Source organism: Crocodylus siamensis, chromosome 1, assembly GCF_052110815.1.
Source record: "Crocodylus siamensis isolate JL-2025a chromosome 1, ASM5211081v1, whole genome shotgun sequence".
NCBI lineage: Eukaryota > Metazoa > Chordata > Crocodylia > Crocodylidae > Crocodylus > Crocodylus siamensis.
This window is the reverse complement of record NC_143395.1, coordinates 261,698,102-261,720,573: the sequence shown is the minus strand read 5'-3', so window position 1 is coordinate 261,720,573 and position 22,472 is coordinate 261,698,102. Positions and strand designations below refer to the sequence as shown.

The following is a 22,472-nucleotide window of genomic DNA, read 5'->3' as shown; positions in this document are numbered from 1 at the left end:
TCCTTCAGATTCCGACCTGGCCACCATTATCTATGCCATTATAAGTTTAAGAGTAGTCTAATGCAATATGCTTTGTGGAGCTGCTTTCAGTGACCATCTGGAAGTTGTAGGGGGTGCAGGCGGTGATGAGGGTGGGTCACCAGGAGCGCATAACTCCATTCTGGTCTGCACTGCCTCCCAGTAGCTTTCTGGGCATAATTCAAGTTGACTTTAAGACTCTTAATGGTTTATGCCATACATACTTAAGGGACTTGACTGCCTTGTCTCTTGTGCCCCATTGCAATCCATAAGGTCAGCCAAGAGCAGGGTTTTTTTGCAAGTACTATCAATATGCCAGATTCTCTTGCTGAAATGTGGGAAGTCATTCTTAGTAGTCACCCCTCTGCTCTGGAACTTCTTGAGGCCAGGCAGAACCCAAGCCTGGACAACTTCTTGAATCTCTGTAAGACTTTCCTGTTTATGTAGGTCTTTAGCTGGCAAAGCTGAGCTGGGATATGTTTGAGAGGGACTTAATAGTTTATTTTAATACCCTGTTGGCTTTTATAAGTTGCTTTGTTTCTCATATTTTATTCTCTTATTTACTTGTCTTGTAAGTTAGTTTTCTGTCTTCTGTAAGATGCCATGTAATTCTAATAAATTAGTTAACAGGCAGGCAGTCCTTGCCCCGTCCAACGCTTAAGCAGTCTCTATCCCTAGTCAACACTGCACAGCCCTGAATACCCCAATGTTAGCTTGGCTGTTCTCATTAGATCTCAGGCCAACATGTTTCTCTCCATTATTGTTGTCCTCATTGCACGTTCCTTTGCAGGGCCATCCCCAACTATATGATCCCAGCCAAGGCTGTCTAGCCGGATCTTTAAAACCTCTGAGGATGGAGATTCCACAGCCTTTCTGAGTAACCTGTTCCAGTGCTTTACTATGGCGGCAGTGGTCTTCTGAGGCAGTAGAGTATTGTCTATGTAAGGGATGTTTTGCAAGCCCACCTGATAAATTGATCCCTGCCAAGGGATTCTATCTAGCCTACAGCACGTCCTTTGGCCCCACCCAGCCCAGGCACTGGGGCAGCTTGGGCCATGGCATGTATAGCCAGTCCCACTGCTGTGCAGTGAGGCAGGGGTAGCACAGCAGCTGACTGCTTTCTGGCTGACCCTAGGGCTAGATAGGATTGATTGTGGCCCTCCCTGCTGGACTGGGCTGGGTCAGCCTCCCCCCCGGCCTGCAACAGCTCACCGAAACTCGTTAAGTGGGCTTCCAGCCCAAATAGTTGCCTACCTCTGCCGTAACAGGTCCATAGGGAACCAAAAATTTTGTTATATGTCCTTACTCTTTGAAAATTTTTCTCATCAAACATCATAATTATTGGGTAATTTAAACTCAGTTAAACGGTGTTTTGAGCTAGGGTTGAACAATTGTTTATTTTATTTTTAAGTTTGTTGATTGATTCTAGAATGTGGACAGGTGTCCCCTTTTAGCAGTTGTATGAATCTGAACAAATACAGGAAAAATAAAGAATCTTTGCTGCTGAAATTGATAGCCTGTAAATTTTCTAAGGAATATAGTTGTTTATGTATTAGAGCCTGAATGGAGTGTTTTATGCAACACACATTCTCCAGGGAACTGTTTTGCATTGAGAACTGTCTGGAGAAACTGTTAGGTACTATAGAATCACTGGAGAGGTATTTGAAACTTATCTTTAAGTGTTCAGTCTGTAGGTTTACCTTCGTCTGAAATAAGTATTAGCACGGTCTGGCAAAAAAGTATTTAGTGTGTTGAAGCATATTGCATTTTACAGGGACAAAAATAAGTGCATTAGAAATGTCAAAGATAAATAAGATTATAAATACTTTAATATATGGTGACCAGGTCCTGTGTACTCCAAGACGGAATACTCGAATACTTGGCTTAGAATATGCTTTGTTTCTGTGACATGCAACCTTCGGTTCTGTGGAAATGCTAATTACCTTTTTTTTTTTTTTTTGGTAATACATGTTTGAGTCCATACATAGGGGTTCCATCTCTTTGAGGCATATCGTTATATAAAAACAGAAAAAACTTTTCTTTAAAGAGAAAGATTCTGATGCTTCTGAAGATAATTTTTAATGGTTCTACCATAATCGGTGTAACTTGCCTCTACTGCCGTTCAGCCGGGAGGGAGGATAAGCTGCTAACCCTGTCTTTGTGGAAATGTCTCCCTTCCATTACCAAGTGGGAGGTTTGTTTATGGTGCAGTCACAGAGGTGGGGCTGTGTCATGTGTGCCAAAATCCAGATTGTTTTGGTCTAAACCCACATATTTCACAGTCCAGATGGGATTGAGCTCAACCTGAGGACAGTGATTAATTAGATTGGGCTCTGGCTGCTGCATTATATTCCTAGAGTCCCCAACATCAGAGATGGGCAAGGGAGGAACTGGTGGTGGCAAGCTAGGAGAGCTGAGTTGAGTTCTGTTTTCATTTTTCCTCTTAATGGGTATTAGGATGGGAAATGAGCTGTTTTTGTAGCAAGCTCCTTCCTTCTGTTTTCCTTTCACTATAATTTGTGTGTTAAATCTATATGCTGACCTTCTCCAAAAAGAGTAAGTGTGACATAAGTAAAAAAAAACAAAATAATGTGTAAAAGCAGATAAAATATTAAATAAGATATATACTGAGAAGCAATAGTTAAGTTTTTGGGGGAGAGAGAATAAGTATGGACACCTGACTCCACTACAAAAGAGAGATTGTGTCTGTACTTCTGTGAATTCCAAATTTTGACAGTGTTAAATTCCATGGGAAAGTTTTGTGGATATGGAACTGCACAGTATGAGAGAACATGATATGGTAGTCATTATTTGGATTGTGCCCACAGAATAGAAACTAGCAATGTGGTTCTGGTTCTGCTGATCACAGTAGTAACATGTAAGCTATAATCCTTGTCCTGAAGAGTTTACAGACCAAATACATGTAGGTAGGTAATGCATCATATGAGAGGTGAGACATGAGGCAAAGAGGTGAAGTTGCCTGCAGTCATTTGGGTAATTATGGATGAGCCAGAAACCCTGAATGCTGTTTACAAGTGTCCCTGTCCTGTGTGCTAGCTAATTAGACCATCCTTTGTTTCCAGTCAGAAACTGTTAAAAAGAACTTCATAACTACAATGTAATTTTCATGCCTCAATCCGTCACCATCTTTTATTTATACTAGTGGCCCCAAAACCAACAAAAACGTAAGAGGATATCTTGTGTTTATTAGAAACATCAAAGGGAACTCTTCTCAAACAACGACAATCAGTTATGTGCTACAACACAGCTGAACTTTGTCCTATTTTGAGTTTTGCCCTACCATGCAAGTAGTAATTCCTATAATTTTGTTGTGCTCTATTATCTGTTGTAATACTATGTTTGTCTTGGTAGGATTCCATACATAGTAAGAACTTTTAAGAATTAGCTTTTTTTAAAATTCAAATGAGTGTTTTTCTGTCATCTTTTCCATTGTTAGTCCTGCAACAGTATGCTGAGTGTTAACCCCTAAAAGTGATCAGTCAAGTCACGTGACACTATCTACTTTCAACAAAATTAGCTTTTCCTTGGTTTCTTTTTTTGATTCTCTCCTGAATGGTAGAGCAAGAGTGGCAGCTTTGTCTTGGATATTTTCAACGTTTACTATAGGGTTTGTCCCCAAGCGTTGTAGAATAGGGTGTGAAACCCTGAATCTTCCATCAGCTGAAATGTTCTTCCATTTAGAGTGTAATACAATTTACATTAACTAATTCGAGGTCATCGTACAATAAGGTAGCTTTGTCAAGTTTTTATTGTACTTGCCTTTATTTTTAACGTGGCAACCAAAGTAGCTTGTATTGTACTTGACCTCTTGGGTGTGGGATCATCCAGACTGCATGTATGCTGTGGTTGTTCATTATTTTTATTTTGCATTTCATCTTTTTCTAAACAAAGTGTTGTGTGCTCCTTGGGATGGTGTTTCTGAGTGCACCTTTCCAGACTGGCAGGATGGTTCCCAGACATGGCTAACCTGTACTATAGTTCCCCAGCTTGACAAAGATTTTTTTTTACAGCATTGTATTTGAAGAATTTTCTCTCAGGATTTTGTTGATTTCACCCTTTGATTAATTATCAGTCACTGTAATAAATTACACCAATTTTATAAACAAAAAGGAGCAGTACAGTTCAGCTGTGTCTTTCTGCATCTAAACAAGTGTGATTTCTGAAGTGGTGGCAGGGATGTCTGAGGAGGAGTGATTGGGAGATATCATTGCTGCAGGCTGTCTGTCTGTCTTTTAACCATGATTATATGGGGTGACAGAATGGGTAGAACTGTTCTGGGAATGGGTAGAGTTTCATTGAAGGGGCTTAGCAATCCCAGTGGAAAGTTCAGGAGTGAGCGACGAAAGCTGGGGCTGTCTTGTGCTTTGGGAAATGCATTGCAGCAGCCAGATCTTGCTACCAGGATGTTAATAGTGTCTGAAAGGGGCAGCCTGACAGAGAACCCTCCCCCCCCAGTTGCCATTCCTACTCATTATTCTCACCAAGAGTGCTAAAAACCTGCTAATTCCTTCCCCATCAGATGTAATGTTGGGACTGGACATGACAGTTCCCCACTAGCAATGAAACTGGGCAATTTCCCATTCCTGAAAATCAGTAGCAAGCTTGGCAGTTCCTCTCCTTTCACCCAGAACGGTGCTGTCGCAATGCCGCTTCCTGGGCTAGTGTTGCCAGCTTGGGGGGAAGTACCAAACAAGCTTTCAAAATTTGCTCAACTTGTGGGGAAGAATCTGGACTCCTACATCCAATTTGGGAAGTTTCACTACTTGCTCAGGCCTGATGACCAGCCAGGTCCAGAGGTCTTGGGTCTCTCTCCACAATCGGTCAATTTCACATTTAAAAAAAGCAGCTTACTTTCTGTGTTCACACAGTGGAAGGTGGAACCTCTAGCCTCTCTCTTTTGTTTGCAAGGCTATATTGCCTCTTAAGCCATGTGGAGGCCACATTTTAGGGTCCTTGGCCACTCTATAATTGTCTTGGTTAGTTTGTCAGAGAACAACACAGCACTGACAGCTCCTTTTCTCCTTCTCTCCTCCCCTTATACTTGTAGACTGGTGTCCTTCAGTTCCCATTCTGTTCTCTTATAGTTCAAAGAAAATTGCTACAACTCCATGAAGTGTTAAACAGGCTTTGTCAATGGCCATTTGAAACTAGTTGTAAACCAATAGAGATTAAAAATAAAAGTTCACTGACTGAGAAACTAGCAGTATTTACAGCTGTTCACTTGCATTTAACTCAATTGTCTGTTAATAATTGACTAAGAAGGCAAAAAAAAACCCAGAAAAAAACCCTTAATAGAAATTGCAAGGTCAGAGAAAATACTGAGGATTCACTTTAGAGCTGTGAGGCATACTTTTCTAGTAGCAACCTTGTGTTTTTGTGTGTTACTTTTGTGCATCATAAACCAGTTGTTTTTATAGCAGTGGTATCAAACATGGCCCACAGGTTGCTGGACTCTGCACCGTGTGCACTGCAGGCAGCACAGGTGGGCTGTCTGTGGTGCCACATAGTCTGTGTCCCAGGTCCAGCCTGCATGCTGTGGGCAGCACATACCCTTATTCAAGAGCTATGAGGATTCATAGAAACCATCTTTAAACCACTTGCCACTCAAAGCAAAAGTTTCCTACAAGACACCAGAGACTTCCTCAACAGAATTCCAAATACCGGCCATCTGAGAAGGCCATACTTGCAACTATGGATGTCACCATCCCAAGCACACCAAAAAAACTCCCAATCTGCAGTCAAGCCTTTTTGATCAAAGATCAGACCTTGAGTAAGTGTACCATGGGGTAAAAAACGTTGGGAAACGGTGAAGTAAAAGATTCATTTAATTGAGGCATCTGATGGTTTGCATGAAGCTTTCTTTAAACTTTTTGAATAGATTGCTAGAGTATGTATATAATATCAACTTGAAAATGGGAAATATGTTGAACCGATACTTATATTCTGTGCCTCTTATTTACAGATTGGTAGGGGAAAACTTTTTTATATACAAATTGCTAGGCACCCAATCTCATATACAAAGCACTGCTATTTTTCACTTTAATTGAATACTCTTTTCGGTTCATCTCATTCCGTGAAGAAACCTATAAAGATTGAGGAGCAAGAGAAAGTTTGTAGGTCAGGTAGTCTGTATAGTAAAACACGTTCAACATCCCACCTGGCCCAGCTTTCGACTTTCACTTAAACACTGAAGTGCCACCCAGTCCTACCTTCTGTCTTCACTTTTACCCTAGAATTCTTCAGAAAGTGAATTGAGGATGTATAACAGTTTGTGTTAAAGTTAGTCATTTGAAGATATCAACCATATATGGGACCCTGCTTGAATTATTGGTGGGAATATAATCCAAATGAAAAACCTGTGTAAATTTTTTATAATTTACCAAGTCCTCCTTAGCTACAAATCCGGAATCCCTTGTAAAAGATACTGTACAGCATACTTTATAATAGTGTGACAGAACACCTTTTTGGGTGTCTGTCACTTTAAGGACTGGAGCAGGGAGCTGCCAGGTGGCTGGTGAGAGTGGCCATTTTGGGAGCTCTGTTATAAGGGCAGAGTAGTTTGTGTTCAGCTGCCTGGGGAATAACATTGCCTGGTGAAGCTCCTGTTCCAGGAATACTCAGAGGTAAGGATGAGGCTATGGGGGCAGAGGCAGCCTCATTAGTTCTGGGCATGACCTAAAACCGTACCCTGCTGGGATAGGGAGGCCTGGTGGGCCAGCTTGTGGCGGGATAGGGCCACCAAATACAGGACTGAGAACCTACCCGGTGTAAGGGGTGCCCAAATCCCTGCCCCCACCTTCAGGTGGGTTACTAGGAGAGTTAAGGGGGGCCAGGCATGTAGAGTAGCTGCACCTGAGTTCTATGGCATGTTGGACCCTGGGTGAGCAGCACCTGAGCCCAAGGGTGGTGTAAGACCCTGGGCCTTAAGAGTTGCAGAGCAGAGTTGTGAGCCAGTTAAGCTCAGGGAGGAGTGGTTGAGTCCTAAGGGGTGGAAGACCCCAAGTCCTAATGTTAGGGGTGGAGTTCTGACCTGAGAGAGGGGTGTAGTGGTCCAGTGAGGGGCCACGGGTGAATTAGACCCATAGTTGAGCAATCGCTCAGTCCTGTTCAGGTGAGGGTCATGAGGGAGGCCCAGAAGACTCTGCCAGGGTTGACCAAGGGGTGAAGAGAAAAGCCTGAGGATCCCCTTGAGTAGGGTGGAGTGTGTGGCCTGGATAGGCAGTATGCAAGAGACCAGATGAGAGCCGGTGGAGTGCAAGAGGTCCTGGTGAGAGGTGGGTGGTGGGTGTGGCCTGAGAAGTCAGCATGGTAGAGACACAAGTATGTGTCCAGTTTGATCTGGCTTAGAAATGGAGGTGGAACATACTGTGAGACAACCATGATGCATAGGACACATGTAGGGGTGGTAGGAATGTGTACATGTCTCCCATGGTCATTTGGGCGCACGAAGGGCACCCTCCCGCCCATTTGACGTCATAACCATTTTTCAACTAGGCACGGCAGGCAAGCAAGGTGTGTGGTTTGCACATAGACAGGGGTGAGGCTGTGCCAGTATCAGCCCTGAAAGGTGCCTTCATCACAAATATATTACTCTGAAAAAACATCGTGAGCACCAGTGGTGTCCTGTACACTTAGAGCTACCGGGTAGACGTGGTCCGTAATAATCTGAATCATCATGTGTTTTGGAATAAAATATTATATAGTGCAACTTTTACTCTGCTTTAGAATGGAAGTGACAGCATACCTTAATGGATGTTACAACCAAGCACACATCTAAATACAAAGTAAAATAAGTCAGACATACCAAAACCAGAAAATATAAAGGAAAGCTGTTTCACCATAGCCTAAAAAACAACAAGCAGGATATAAAGGAGTACTTTTAGATGATCAAAACAGCCAGAGTAATTCATTTTTAATGCACTTAGAGACCAAGATTACAGCTTGAAAATTCAAACAACCATATTTTCTTGCTTTACAACCAAATTTAAAGTCTTAATTACAGTTGGACAAGTCATGGAATCATTTGCTTTCCTCCTCAGTTGATCATAAAATACCAGCATTACTTTGAGCTAAATTTTGTCATGATCTTTACAAAAGATGCATGTCAGGATCTGCTAAGTTGTAAGGTCTTATTATATAAGAGAACCTTTTCTTGTGCTGCCAGAATGTTTGTAACAACAGCTGTTACTCATTTGAATAGCTTGTGTGGCTGTCCTGAATTAGTAGCTTCCAGTGGAGGAATTAAGAAATCATTTATTTTCTAGCTTTCAAGCTGGCACCTGCTACTTCTTACTTGGTTTTAGGAGCTCACATACCCTGTCTTAGAGAGTTATTAGTCTCTGGAAGAAATAAAAGCATAGCTTCCTAATAAATTATTAAGTCAAGATGAGAGAGAATTAATGACATTTATGGGTTTTTGTGTTTCCTGAGCTTTAAGCGGCCAAGCAGTTGAGATTGCTGTCAATTTTTGGTGGTTGAGAAATTAAGCTCAGTCTGGTTATTGAGATCAGTGGTCAGTAACCTTCTCCAGCTGTGGACCAGAGTAATCCAGTTTGCAAGCAAGTCTAGGACGTAGTTGCCACCTGTACCTTTTGCCCTCACTGCAACGTAAGAGTAGCAGCACTCACTGCCAAAGCCCCATGTCTGCAGGCTGGATCAAATGGCTCTATGGGCTGTAGGTTGCTGACTGCTGATCTAGACTACTTGAAGCATCAGAAACACCAGTGGACTGAAGTCGGATGATTGTCAGAAATCTGGAGTACCATACAGTATGAATCAGTGGAGGATGTAAAGTCTTAGTTTTTCAAAAAGAAGTTAAACCCGATTAATTTCTAACTTATACTGCATGGCGTAGGTCAGTTTACCTAAATGTTTCACAGTTGTTGTTTTGCATTATTGTTATGTTTGGCTAGCCATGGAAACATGTCCATATGAAGTTTAATGAATATTTACATTAAAGCTGGTTTTAATGCGTGTGTGCATCCTAAAAAAAATTGAGGCTATTGCCAGGATATCTTATCTACTTTTAAGGAACATGAGCAAGTACAGTATGAGTTTTATAGCAGAAGGAACTTAAATATTCTGTTCCTGAGATGTGGTAGTACTAAGTCTTCTGCATTTAATAAGGTTTGAAGGGTCCAAATAATCACAGATGATTTTCCATATTCCCAGCACATAGCAGTCTTGTTCAATTCTGTCTGCCAACAGCATGTGTTTAATGAGTGCAGTTGCCACTGCTTAATATCAGTAGCCAAAAAAAGCTTTCACATATATTAAGAAGAAGAAAAAAAGCAAGGCAGAACAATACAATGATTGTACAGTTGGGAAGTTAGGTTTGCTGTATAACGTTACTAATTTGCTGAAGCAGAATGTGGCTCGGGCTCTCTTTCTGAAGTCTGAAGTATTGAGGTATCAAGGGAAATATTGTCTAGAAATACATAGCCAGCCAGGTCAGAGACTTCATCATCTTAAACATGGTTAGACATCCAAGTTTGTCTTCTCTCTGTCTTATCCCCCTACCTACTAGTATTGATTAACAGCATCTCATTAATGTTAATCAGTTAGTGAAATTCTGTACTTTGAAAGTTCCTTTATTACAGGTCCAAAAATCATTTTTCCCTTCCTTTCTGGGTTAGTTTTTAATAAATATCTTAGCAAGGCATACATTTATGTTTATCTATCTGTCATTCAATTTTTTTACTTTCCTTCATTCCTAGCACCTAGTTATTAAAAGATAGCTAGAAAACAAGTATAAAAATAAAGGATAAACTTAAAATTATTTTATTTCTGTTATGTTAATCTTTTTCAATCACAGTTCCAGAAGTGCTTTAAAAAGCTCAATCAGTACTTTTCTACCATTAGTAAACGTTTTGCAGGAGAATTGTAGTAGTAGCTTTCAGTTACTATCTTGCGTGCAGTAAGCATTTACTGAACCACATCACTTCTACATAGTCATAGACAACGTGCATTTCATGCTGTTGCTGTGTAGTTTTCTACTTTGTTACTGACATACAGCGTAGGCAGCCATTTTGCTATTAGTTTCTGAAACACCGTTGAACATGTTTGGCTCATTGTGGGATCTTGTAAAACATCAGTCACCATAATATATATTAATTCTCTACACATTGTTGAACCTAACCATTGTAGAAGCTGTGTTCATACACTCCCCTTGAAAATGTCTTTTGATATTGAATATTTAATTGCCGCTGGAACTATTTGGAACTTGCAGATGAAGTTCCGATTTAAGTGGTCTTCTTACAGTGTTTGTATCTAAGACACAACTAAGACCAGTGGTCAGCAACATTTTGCAGCCATGGGCCAGATCAACCCAGCTCAGGTCCCAGGTTGGTCAGTGCTTCCAGCCTACTGCTGCTTCTCCCCACTATGCAGTAGTGGCATGATATACAAAGCCCCCAGCTCCATAGGCTGGATGTTGCTGACCCTTGACTAAGGCTGTTCTTTGAATTGCTCTGGTTATCGGTTGTTTTCAAAATGAAGCTTGTTTTTGTTTTTGACCTGTAAAATTTAAACAGATTTTTAGTTATGACTGTATAGATACCACAGCAGCTGACATCATCTTGGCACTTAATGGGATGAAATTAGAAACAGGATTATGTTGATGGAAGAAGTCAGCAGCTTTCATCCTTCCTTGGCCTATTGGAGGCCATGTACTGATAATTTATCTTTTCTGAAAACACTGTTTTGACTTCACAACATGAATGGAAACAGAAATGTCTTGAAGAGAAGTCTCAAAATATGTCTTAACAAGTACTTGTGTTGTGGCATAATGTTTCTTGAAAGAAAAATTAGTTCATGTTTGTAATTGTTGGAATGTTTTTCAAAAATATATGCAAATTATTTGTAGAATTGCTTAATATGTTCATCATGTTAAGAAAGGCTTAAATGGTGATCCTATTACCTTGCATTCTAAGCATTGATTTCTTAGTTAAAAAGAATGATTTCTTACAAAAATATTTATATATGTACATTGAGACTTTTCTCCCTTATGTAGACAGTAACTAGATTACAAAACATGGAAATAAATTCCTTGTAAATTTCAGAAAAGCTACTAACGTGAACTCAGTCATCAGATATGAAGACACAGTGGTTTTAAGTTGGAATGTAATGATCTGAACTCTTAGGATATGTCTCCAACTGCTCAGTCATGTCACCAGGTAGGACCATACTGAAATGTATCATGGTTGCTCCATGTTTCCTGATCAGAAGCAGTATAGCACATGAATGCTGCTGTGCATGCCAGCAACCTTTGCAGAGAGGCACAGTGTTTTGATTTATACACAGTGCTGCGCTGAAGTGGCTACTGTTCTTCTGAGAGCTAACATGTGCAAAGGAAGTGTGGTATATCTCTGCAAGGTGTTCCCTGACACCATAACTGAGCAGTTTAGACATGCTCTTAGTACTCAGGTGAAACAGAATATCCTTAAGCATGATTTCATGTTCACCTTTTATAGTACTTCAGATACTGAAATTAAACTGTTTGCATTTATATACATTGTATAGTTATGCCTAGTGGTATAAAATGTTTTTTCTTTCCATTTTAAATGAAAAGCCTTTAGCCTTTGTTCTTTCCTCTTCTTTTTACAAGCAGAATACACTGCTTCAGAGTCCCTGGCTTAAGATTTTTTTAAAAATTATTATCATTATTTTTTATTCTTTTATTTCAGGTTCTCCATAACTAACATCCTCTCATAGTTGAAACAAAGATTGAAGATTTTCTAGTGAATCTTGTTTTTTAAATAATCTGCATTCTGTTTCTAGAAAGCTAAACAGAGTATTTCATATTGGCAATTACATTTTAATCAAATACATTAATGTGCACAAAAAATTGTGCTTGTGTTTTCTTCTAATGTATGGGGCTCTTATTTGAGTTTTAAACTTCTGTTTTTCCTTTACAGAATGCTGCCTTTTTATATGGCCTTGGTTTGGTCTACTTCCATTACAATGCATTTCAATGGTAAGTTGGAATAAATCCTAACGATATCAGATGTTCTGTTTTATACTATATTTAAAAAAATGAATATTCAAAATACTAGCTCATTTTCCATGCAGGATGTTTTAATTCCTTTATTCTATTTTATTTTTTGTACTAACAGTCGGATTTTCAGAGAGATTGTCCTGGAATTCCTCATACTATAATAAGCTTGTGGTGACTATATTTGCTTAAATAGAAAGTAATGTATATTTAGCTTCCTTCAGTTTGACACAGCAAATTAAAACAAGGATAGTTAGCACAATGTGACCATGTAGGTTTCTGAGGATCAGCTACCAGCCACAGCTAAAAGAAAATGATAATTTTCTCCTTCAGTCCGCTATAGTCTTCTTGCCATTTACTTTCAATTACACTGACAGTATCACTACCATATTTTTACCTCTTGCACCTTGAGATGACTGCAACTACTGCAATATCATTTGTACTTTTGCTTATGAAAATGGCGAAGAATTACGGAAACTAGATTCAAAATAGTTGTTTAAAGAGAACAGACCTTGGGCAATAATGGAAATTTTTTTAGTATGTTTGAATTGGTTTGATATGAGACAAGCTTAGGAGACTTATCTAGCTAGTAGAGTAGGACCTTGGCTGTGTTGCTAAATCTCTTATGTTATGAAGGTTTCATTTTGGACATTCAGCCCCCATACACCCAGTGGGAGAGCTAGGCTGACCACCATAGGCATCTTAACCACTGTGATTTAACTTTACACAAAGCATTTCTGCGTTTTGCAGTGATTAGAGTAATGGATAATTTGGTACTCAATTAATGCCAGAATTCTTACTGTTGCTATACTGGCGAAACTGTTGGACAGTAACAGTAGGAAATTAAGGAGGAACCTTATTGCTGATAATGCATATAAAATAGTGCACTTTTGTAAGAACAGTTGTGGGTTTTCAATGTTTTACTGGGGGTGGGGAGTAAGAAGGAGAAAGAGGGTTATGGTCAGATTGAGAGGAAATATGCAACAGCCTAGAGTTGCTGGCAGGTCACTTAGTTATATCCTGTACTGTAGAACGTATTCCTGTATAACTTTGTTTGAATGTTGAAGTAGAAACTAAATAGGGTTGTAACATGTATCATATTTAAGTATAGGCAATTTTAAATGTTAAGAGTGTGCCTCTAAAAGTTTATAAAATATAGTAAATGGGTTCTTGAGATTATATTCTTGTTATCTTGCTGCTGTGATGTTTATTAAATTGGAACTGTGTGTAACAGATTAGTGAGTTGACTGGGTTTTCCTGTTGCATTGTTTTGCCAGTCAGGTACAATACCAGAAGGATGATATGGTGGCAGTGCCCTTTGTACAATGGCAATTTATGCCATCTATAGTTTTTTTTAAATAATCCTTATTTAATTTAATTAAAAATATTATAGGATTCTAGTAAAATCTCTTCTAATTTGAGAGTTTGGGTTTAGTATAGGCTTTGACAGAAAAAGTTTATGTAGACACCAACATTTCACCACTCTAGGTGAAGAGTTAGAATCTATCTAACACAATAACTATAAGCATAATAGATAATATAGTAAAAGTATTTTGTAAAATAACCTTAAATCGATTGCAATTATGTACACAGATAGAGATATACCTGTAAATATATGGACTAAACCCATTATTAAGAAGAAAAAAATCACTCTGATTCCTTCGTTCTTTCATTTTTTGCTTCAACATTTTCTTGGCTATGTTTCTGTCTCTGTTCTCCTTATATAAGATAATTATTCCTTTTGTATTTTCTTAATTCCCTACAGTATTCAGATTAAAAAGAAATAGAATTTACCTGATCAAGTGACTCATAATAAACTAATAGAAAAATTGACAGAGATCTGGAGTTGCTTGGATTTTCAGGAAGGAAGTAGAAACCATTTCATAGATTCATAGATGTTGGGGTCAGAAGGGGCCTCAATAGATCATTGAGTCCGACCCCCTGCATAGGCAAGAAAGAGTGCTGGGTTCAGATGACCCTAGCCAGATGCCTGTCTAACCTCCTCTTGAAGATCCCCAGGGTAGGGGAGAGCACCACTTCACTTGGAAGCCCATACAAGATTTTGGCCACTAACTGTGAAGAAGTTCTTCCTAATGTCCAGTCTAAATCTGTTCTCTGCTAGCTTATGGCCATTATTTCTTGTAACCGCCAGGGGTGCCTTGGTGAGTAGAGCCTCACCAATTCCCTTCTGTGCCCCCATGATGAATTTATAGGCAGCCACAAAGTCACCTCTTAACCTTCTCTTGTGGAGGCTGAAGAGGTCCAGGTGCCCTAGTCTCTCCTTGTAGGGCTTGGCCTGCAAGCCGTTAACCATACGAGTGGCCCTTCTCTGGACCTGTTATCCATATCCCTCTTAAAGTGTGGTGCCCAAAACTGGAGGCAGTACTCCAAGTATTCCTGTGGTCTGACCAGTGCCTGATAGTGACCAGTATCACCTCCTTGGTTCTGTTGGTCATGGGTCTCCTGATGCACGATGAAGTGCAGTTAGCTTTGCTTATGACTTTGTCACACTGATGACTCATCTTCATCTTGGAGTCCCCTATGACTCCTAGATCCCTTTCCACTTCCGTGCTGCCAAGTAGGTCATTGCCTAGGCAGTAGATGTGTTGAATATTTTTCCTCCCTAGGTGCAGCACTTTGCATTTCTCCTTGTTAAATCGCATTCTGTTATTTTCTGCCCATTTGTCCAACCTGTCCAGGTCTGCCTGGTTTTAAACTCTTTTACAGTGAGATGCCCCCACTCCTCTTCCCTTTAGCAGCTTGGAAGTGACAGAAGGTATGGACACATGTAACAATTAGTGTTTCATTGCCTTTGAAAAGTTTCAGAGGGCCAGATGTACAGATGTGCATGCCCTTTGAAATGGCCAAAAGTGACTGAAATGCTCTTAAGATGTAGTACTTGTTTAAACAAAGTACTGGTTTTGAAGTGTTTCACTTTTGGTTGTGTGTGCAGACAACAGCTGGGTTAAGCCTGGGGCTGGGCGTACCCCCTGCCCTCCCTACCATACCTCTAGAGGGCCCCAGCGACTATGGAACCAAGCCTCCCCTCTCTAATCTTCTCCTCCAAGAGGGAAGGCAGAGGTTCAGGTATTGGAAAGCTCCCACCACCTCTCCCTCTCCCCATTTTGCCACTCACTTCAAGAATAGGCTGGATTATTTCTTGATGTTAATGGGACACATCTTTCTTTTAAATGCTGCCAGCCAAGCCCTGTCAGAGAGAGTTTATTGAAAAATTATATTTAAGAGGAAATATTTGACTTTTAGAGCAGATTAGATTACACCAAATGGTATGTATTTTAAAATGTTTTCTGGGGAACATAGCTTTTGTCTCACTTAAGGTTTTTTAGTCCAATTTTTCTTTTCATATTATATAAATTGAGCAGCACATGATACTATTAATATGCTCAATATATTTTGCAGGAGCCAGGGTACAAACATCTTTAGTAAAGTGCACCTTAATGCCTTCCTCTTTTCTATTATGGTTACAAAAAGTGATTTTGTTTTAAATGGAATAAACAAATAGGTTCCTCAGTGTTCCTTCCAGCTTTAAATAGTTTCAAGCACTCTTTAGTACATGGATTTTTTTCCCCCAAACTAAAGGATGAAAAAGGCATGTTTTTAAGATTCCTTTGTTTTAATATCGTCAGCACATCAATAATGTGACCCCCTCAGGAATACTTTAAACAAATTCTCCATTTATGTGTCATCTCTTGCCTGCTATTGTTACATCTTTCTGTTCTCCATATACTTGTGTTCTCTCTACATTTACTCTAATGCTTTCCTCTGTGGGCACTTGCAACTGCATGAAAATGAATTATATTTAACTTTCTGAAATGTTTTGCACGTTTCAGTTCTTCAGCCCTCCTAAATGGTATAAATAACATTTTATCACAGGGTTTAGTGGATTTACCATTGTCCCTCTTCCCCCATCAAGGCCTCTCTTTTACTGGATACATAGCTGTTACACTCTTATGGCCTCAGCTGTAACCTGGAGAGTGATGTGGTCTACCAGTATCCTTCACCAGTATTAACATACTGAAGGCCCAGATGAATGTTGGAAGTAGCTTGTTTTTAGAAAAGAAATTTAGAAGTGCCATTTCCACTGTTAGATTCATAGATTGTTAGGGGCTGGAAAGGACCTTGGAAGATCATCAGGTCCAGCCCTCCGCATCAGGGAGGAAAGACAGCTGGGGTCACATGACCCTAGCAAGGTGATGGTCCAGTCTCCTCTTGAAGCTTTTCAGGGTAGGTGATTGCACCCTTCTGGAGGGAGCTAATTCCACAGTCTGGACACCCTAACTGTGAAGAAGTTTTTCCTAATGTTGAGCCAGAAATGGTCTTCCAGAAGTTTGTGGCCATTACTCCTGGTTTTCCCCAAGGGTGTCTTTGTGAACAGTTGTTCACTGAGCCCTTGATGTTCTCCCCTGATGTAGTGGTAGGCTGCTACCAGGTCCCCTCTCAGCCTTCTCTTTTTTAGGTTGAAGAGTGTCGGGTCCCTCAGCCATTCCTCGTATGGTTTGCCATGCAAGTATCTAATCATACAGGTGGCCCTTCTGCACTTTCTCAAGTTTTACCATGTCCTTGTTAAAATGCGGTGCCCAGAACTCCACGCAGTTCTCCAGTTGGGGTTTTACCAATGCCAAGTTGAGCGGAAGAATAACTTCCTTGGTTTTTCAGGACATGTATTGATTAATGCATGCCAGAGTATTATTTGCCCTGCTGGAAGCAGCATTGCACTGCTGACTCATATTCATATTGTGGTCTTTTATTACCCGCAGGTTCATTTTGTTCGTGGTGCTTGTCAGTTTGGCGCCACCAAACCTCTGTTGTGTTGGGGGTTGTTCATCCCTAGGTGGAGCAACTTACATTTCTTGATGTTGAACTTCATCTGGTTTTGACTGACCCAGCTTGCTAGCCTGTCTAGATCTGCCTGTATCTGTAGCCTGTCTTCAAGCATGACCACACTTCCCCATAACTTGGTGTCATCTGCGAATTTGACCAGTGAGCTCTTCATCCCCACATCCAAATAACTGATAGAGATGTTGAAAAGTACTGGTCCAAGCACTGACCCTGTTGGACACCACTGGTCACTTCTCACCAAGACGACACAGATCCATTCATTAGGACTCTCTGGGTCCTCCCTCACAGCCAGCTTCGTACCCATCTAACTGTCTTGTACTTAAGCCCACAGTCCTTCAATTTTCTCATGAGAACATAGTAGGATACCTGATCAAAGGATTTTTGGAAGTTAAGGTATATAATGCAACCTCCTTTCTCTTATCCAGGTGGTGAGTTACCCGATCATAAAAGGAGAGGAGGTTGCTAAGACGAGACCTGCCCTCAGTGAAGCCCATGCTGGTTGTCATTCAGAATCCTACCTTCTGCAAGCCTGTCGCACATAGACTCCTAAATGAATTTTTCCAGGATTTTCCCTGAGATAGGAGTTAAGCTAATTGACCTATAGTTACCTGGGTCCTCTCTCCTCCTCTTCCAGTCCTCGGGGACCTCTCTGGAGTGCCGTGAGTTTTGGAATAGTTTTGCCAAGAGCTTCCTGCTGACTTCAGCTAGCTCCTTCAGCACTCTCGGATAGAGTTCATCTGGTCCTGCTGACTTGTATATGTCTAATTTCTTTAAGTGATCACACACCAGTTCTACAGCAACAGTAGGAAGGCAGTCATTCCTGCCATGCTCTTTCTGTACCCTGTCTGGTGTGATTCCTCCCCCCGCCCCCACTTGACCCAGTGAAATATCGAGGCAAAGTAGTCATTCAGGAGTTCATTTTTCTCATGAGTGTCGGTAACCAGCTGTCCTGAGTTATTGAGCACTGGCCCCACACTCCCGTTTGTTTTTTTTTCCTGTTCCTACATACCTAAAGAAGGACTTCTTGTTGTCCTTGATTCCCATTGCTAATCTCTAAGTTCAGTTGCCGCCTTGGCCTTCCTAATTTGTGCCCTGTAAATGCGGGCTGTTGTTGTATAGTCTGCCTTGGGGCCTATTCCTTAGCTTCCATTGTTTGTATGCCTCTTCTTTATTAAGAGGACTGTGATTTCCTTGTTTAGCCAAGAGGGCTTCCCAGCCCTTCTGCTACCTTTTCTTCGCATGCAAATGGACTTCCTGTGTGCTTCAAGGATCATGTTCTTAAGGAACAACCACTCTTCATGCACACCTTTTGCCTTTGAAGTACAAGATTGCAACCCGGCTATCAGATTTGTCTGCCTTGTTTCATAGTTGGTAGGGTCAGAAGGGACCGGAGCAGATCATCAAGTCCGACCCCCGCCATGGCAGGAAAAAGTACTGGGGTGAAACAACCCCAACAAAAGGTGTTCATGTAGCCTTCTCTTAAAGACCCCCAGGGTAGGAGCCAGCACCACTTCACTTAGAAGCTGGTTCCAGATCCTAGCTGCCCTGACAGTGAAGTAGCACTTCCTGATGTCTAGTCTAAATCTACCCTCTGCCAGCTTGTGACCATTATTTCTAGTCACTCCTGGTAGTGCTTGGGGGAACAGGGACTCCCCCAGTACCTGCTAATCTCCTCTGACTAGTTTGTAAACGGCCACTAGATCCCCCCTCAGCCTTCTCTTGTGGAGGCTGAACAGGTTCAGGTCCTGTAGCCTCTCCTCATAGGGCCTGCCCTGCTGCCCCCGATCACGCAAGTGGCCCTCCTCTGGACCCTCTCCTTGTTGTCCACAACCCTCCTTGAAGTGCGGCACCCAGAACTGGACGCAGTACTCCAACTGCAGTCTGGCAAGTGTCGCATAGAGGGGGAGGATCACCTCTTTGGACCTGCTTGAGATGCATCTGTGGATGCATGACAAGGTACTGTTGGCCTTCCTGACTGCATCCCCACACTGCCGGCCCATGTTCATTTTGGCATCAATAGTGATTCCAAGATCCTTTTCTGCCTCTGCACTGACGAGAAGGGAGTTCCCCAGCATGTGGGTCTGCTGCTGGTTCTTCCTCCCGAGGTGCATCACCTTGCACTTGTCAGTGTTGAAACCCATCCTGTTCTCATCCGCCCACCCTTGTAACCTGTCCAGGTCTGATTGCAGCTAATTCCTCTGTTCTAGCATGCCCATATCCCCCCACATCTTAGTGTCATCAGCAGATTTGAACAGGGTGCTTTTTACCCCCTTGTCCAAGTCACTGGTGAAGATGTTGAACAGTGTGGGCCTGAGGACTGAGCCCTGGGGGACCCCACTGCCCACATCCCTACAGGTCAAAAATGACTCATCCACCACCACTCTCGGGGTGCGGCCCTCCAGCTAGTTGGCAACCCATTTGACTGTGTAGGTCTGGACACCACAGTCCCCTAGTTTTTAATGAGAAAGGGGTGAGAGACAATGTCGAAGGCCTTCCTAAAGTCCAAAAAGACTATGTCCACTGCCACCCCTGTGTCTAAAGATTTTGTGACCTGGTCATAAAAGGCCACCAGGTTGGATCTGCCTCTAATTAACCCATGTTGGTTGCCCCTAAGCATAACCTCCCCCGCTGGCCTCTCGTGGACATGTGCCAGGAGAATTCTCTCCAAAAGCTTACCCAGGATTGAGGTAAGACTAACTGGCCTATAGTTTCCTGGGTCCTCCTTCCTCCTTTTTTTGAAAATGGGAACCATGTTGGCCCTCTTCCAGTCCTCTGACACCACACCAGAGCACCACGAGTGTTCTTAAAGCCATGCCAGGAGTCCCGTAATAGTTTCATACCTTCTAGGGTCAGAAGGGACCTGAGCAGATCATCTAGTCCGACCCCCTGCCATGGCAGGAAAGAGTACTGGGGTCAAATGACCCCACCAAGATGTGCATCTAACTTCTTTTTAAACACCCCCAGGGTAGAAGCCTGCACCACCTCTCTTGGAAGTTGGTTCCAGACCCTAGCCGCCCTGACTGTGAAGTAGTGCTTCCTGATATCTAACCTAAACCTACCCTTTGCCAGCTTGTGACCGTTATTCCTGGTCACTCCTGGCGGTGCTCGGCGGAACAGTGACTCCCCCAATGCCTGCTGATCCCCCGTGACTAGTTTATAACAGGCCACAAGATCCCCCCTCAGCCTTCTCTTTTGGAGGCTGAACAGGTTCAGGTCCTGTAGCCTCTCCTCATAGGGCCTGCCCTGTTGTCCCCTGATCATATGAGTGGCCCTCCTCTGGACCCTCTCCATGCTGTCGACATCCCTCTTGAAGTGTGGCGCCCAGAACTGGATGCAGTACTCCAGCTGCGGCCTGACCAGTGCTGCATAGAGGGGGAGGATCACCTCTTTGGACCTGCTCGAGATGCATCTGTGGATGCATGCCAAGGTGCGGTTGGCCTTCCTAACTACCTTTCCACACTGCCGACCCATGTTCATCTTGCAGTCAGTGATGACCCCCAGATCCTTTTCCGCCTCTGTGCTGACAAGAGGGGAGTTCCCTAACCTGTAGGTATGGTGCCGGTTGTTCCTCCCGAGGTGCATCACCTTGCACTTGTCTGTGTTGAAACCCATCGTATTCTTGTCCGCCCACCCTTGTAACCTGTCTAGGTCTGATTGTAACCTGTTGCATCCTTCCCATGTGCCCACATCCCCCCACATCTTAGTGTCATCAGCAAATTTGAACAGGGTGCTTTTTACCTCCTCGTCCAAATCGCTGATGAAGATGTTGAACAGTGTGGGCCCGAGGACTGAGCCCTGCAGAACCCCACTGTCCACGTCCTTCCAGGTTGAGAAGGACCCATCCACTACCACCCTCTGGGTGCGGCGCTCCAGCCAGTTGGCGACCCATTTGACTGTGTGGGTGTCTACACCACAGCCCCCCAGTTTCTTAATGAGAACGGGGTGAGAGACAGTGTCGAAAGCCTTCCGGAAGTCCAGGAAGACTATATCCACTGCTACCCCTGCATCTCATGATCTGGTGATCTGATCGTAAAAGGCCACCAGGTTGGTGAGACAGGACCTGCCACTGATGAACCCATGTTGGTTGCCCCTAGGCAATGACGTCTGCTAATTCCCTCAGCACTCTGGGGTGGAGATCATCAGGACCAGCTGATTTTAAATATGTCCAGTCCCTCCAGAAGTTCCCTGACTAGATCCTCACTGACCCTTGGGCTGGGTGCGCTTCCCCTGGGACCGGGGGGGGCGGGGCGGGGGCTGATCTGGTCCCTGCTCAGGAAATTGGAGGCAAAGAAATTGTTAAATAGGTTAGCTTTTGTCATCTGGTGTGACGACCATATTTCTTAGCGTGTCTGGCAGGGGCCCCACATTACCCGGTACCTTCTTTTTGCCCCTATGTATTTAAAGAAGGACTTCTTGTTGTCCTCAATCCAGGTCGCTAGTCCCAGTTCCATCTCTACCTTGGCCTTCCTGACCTCCCCCCTGCAGCCCCTTGCAACCGAGGTATAGTCCTCCCTTCCATTGGGAGTATGCCTCCGTTTTAGCTAGGACACTTTCTCGGATGCTTTTGTAGAGCCGTGGGTGCTTTTGCACCCTCTTGCTTCCTTTGATCTGTGTTGGGATTACCTCCCTTTGGGCTTGGAGGATTGTCTCTTTAAGGAGCGACCACTCTTCTTGGACTCCCGACTGCCCTCCCCTCCCCTCTGGGACCTCAGTGCCTCCCCAACTATGCTCCTTACGTCATTGAAGTTTGCCTTCCTGAAGTCCAGGGCTGCTGCCTTGCTGTAGGCCTTTGCCACCTTGCGTTGGATGGTGAATTCCAGCAGGCGATGATCACTGTCGCCCAAGTGGTCGAGCACCCACAGCCCCCTCACCAGGTTGTCACCTGTGGCAAGCACCAGGTCCAACAAGGTGTACCCCCTGATGGGGCTGTGCACCTCCTGGGTTAGATGGAGGTCCTGTATTTCGGCTAGGAACTTACATGAGCGGTCAGACCTGGCTGACTCCTCTTCCCAGCAGATGTCTGGAAAGTTCAGGTAACCCATGATGACGTCTTTTGACCTAACTACCTCTGTGAGCTGACTTAAGAATTCCCGATCTAGCTCTTCCCCTTGGTTGGGTGGTCTGTAGTAGACCCCCACCATTAAGCCCCCTTTCCCTCGACTTCCTTGTATTCTAACTGACAGTGAACGTGATGGTTTCATGGTTGCTGTCACCCAGGCTACCCTCTGTATTTTAAATCAGTCAGCAGGTCCTTTCCTTTGGCCAGGACCAAGTCTAGGAGAGAGATTGGCCTGTGCAGGTCCGGAGCCAGGAAGAACTCTTCAATGCAGGTTTTGATTCCTTGGGGGACTTTCTAAGAGTTAGCAGTTGTTTAGTTCTTTGGTGTCAAGTCTTCACATTAACAACAGGTTTCTCATCTCCCCCCTTGCTGCAATATTTATTACCATTTTTTTCAGTCCCTATGGTTGGAACCAAAGTTTAATAATTACCCCCTTGATTGAGGGGGGAGAGTGATGGATAAGATGGCCAGGCATCTTGTATTTTTCTGACGGAGTCCTGAAAGGGAGTGGCAAAAACAGTG

At 42.8% G+C, this 22,472-nt stretch overlaps 1 protein-coding gene across 3 annotated transcripts in view; it reads left to right on the top strand.

The window, feature by feature from the left end:
* The window catches only part of KDM6A (lysine demethylase 6A), a 239,234-nt gene that overhangs the window by 106,148 nt on the left and 110,614 nt on the right, over window positions 1–22,472 (top strand). For all 3 annotated transcript variants that reach the window (XR_016444037.1, XM_090061774.1, XM_090061761.1), the window contains exon 5: window positions 11,955–12,013. Coding sequence is in view for 2 of the 3 variants with exons in the window: in XM_090061774.1 (XP_089917900.1) it covers window positions 11,955–12,013 (59 nt within the window). In the remaining variant the exon portion in view is untranslated. The remainder of the gene's footprint in view (window positions 1–11,954; window positions 12,014–22,472) is intronic.